Consider the following 1,543-nt stretch of genomic DNA (forward strand, 5'->3'; position numbering starts at 1 on the left):
CTAGACAGATTGGATCGTTCATTAGTGTTATTTTTATAACATAATGTGATATAATAAAATAAAAACAGATACAGTAGACCTGCCTGTTCTAAGTCGTGTTTAAAATACTTGAAAGTAGTGTTCTAAATGATTATGATTTCAAATTGATGTTATTTTCAGAAATAACATCTGAAATGTAATTGCATAGCATTAACTTTTTTCAAAAATAGTTTGGTATTAATTTTGGAAAATTGTATTATCTCATGACACAAATAATTTTTTTCTGTGTTGCTCTTAGGTGAAGCTGTGGTATGATAAAGTGGGACACCAGCTGATTGTAAATGTTCTGCAGGCAACAGATCTGCCCCCTAGAGTAGATGGGCGCCCCAGGAATCCCTATGTAAAAATGTATTTTCTTCCAGATAGAAGGTAATGAATAATAGAAAAAAAATATGTTACTGTCTATACTGATAAAGAAGATAGGAGCTCTTCTCTTGGAATTGTATTTTTAAAATATAATAAATAATTCTTATTGGGGGAATAGACTGGGGCAGGGGGGTGGGATCCCTCATGCCTTGTATTTCTTTGATAAGGTTCTGTCAATTATTTTACATTTAAATTGCCTTACTTATACATATATAAGTCTTTAATAGCTATACATCATTCAGAATTTACCTTGTGTTTGGGGGCCTGTATTCATAGCTATCACTTGCATTGTCGTTGAAATTAGAAAAGTATTGAATGCTACTGTCTTTTTTGTTTTTTAAACTTTTAAAGTACATATTGTAAAACAAAAATAGTAAAAATCTCAATGGCAGTATTCCATATAACTACCACAGATGGCAGTATATAATTGTGTTTGCTTTTTCATTTATGAAACACTTATTTTTCAGTGATAAAAGTAAAAGGAGAACCAAAACAGTAAAGAAAGTACTAGAACCAAAATGGAATCAAACTTTTGTGTATTCACATGTACATCGTAGAGATTTTAGAGAACGAATGTTAGAAATAACTGTGTGGGATCAACCAAGAGTTCAAGAAGAAGAAAGTGAATTTCTTGGAGAGGTGATGTATATAATAAAGATTCAAGTCAAATGCTTAATAAATTTTTTTGTAATACATATTAATTGTAAATTCTTAACATTGTCTTGTGGTAAAACTGCTTAATTTACTTTGATAAACTACCCTTTCAGATCCTCATAGAATTGGAGACAGCACTTTTAGATGATGAACCACATTGGTATAAACTTCAGACACATGATGAATCCTCACTACCTCTGCCTCAGCCATCACCTTTCATGCCAAGGCGACATATTCATGGAGAAAGCTCTAGCAAAAAGTTACAAAGTAAGGTCAAGGTCTTCTTATTTATTAGAAAGTGATTGTTACAGTGATACAACAAAAGATTCATATTCAAAATATTTTTCCATGATTTATTGTTGTTGTTGTTAAGTGCCATCGAGTCGGGTTCGACCCATAGCGACCCTGTACAGAGTTTCCGAGGGTGTAAATCTTTACGGGAGTAGAAAGCCTCATCTTTCTCCCGCGGAGCGGCTGGTAGTTT

The 1,543-nt window shown here is 32.8% G+C and overlaps 1 protein-coding gene across 1 annotated transcript in view; it reads left to right on the plus strand.

Annotated features, from left to right (window-relative positions):
- The window catches only part of LOC102835640 (regulating synaptic membrane exocytosis protein 1-like), a 678,398-nt gene that overhangs the window by 463,414 nt on the left and 213,441 nt on the right, over window positions 1-1,543 (plus strand). Inside the window, 3 exon segments of the mRNA XM_006835784.1 lie at window positions 278-408; window positions 873-1,044; window positions 1,173-1,326. Of these exon segments, the coding sequence (XP_006835847.1) occupies window positions 278-408; window positions 873-1,044; window positions 1,173-1,326 (457 nt within the window).

Source organism: Chrysochloris asiatica, unplaced genomic scaffold (genome assembly GCF_000296735.1).
Source record: "Chrysochloris asiatica unplaced genomic scaffold, ChrAsi1.0 scaffold00019, whole genome shotgun sequence".
NCBI classification, from domain to species: domain Eukaryota; kingdom Metazoa; phylum Chordata; class Mammalia; order Afrosoricida; family Chrysochloridae; genus Chrysochloris; species Chrysochloris asiatica.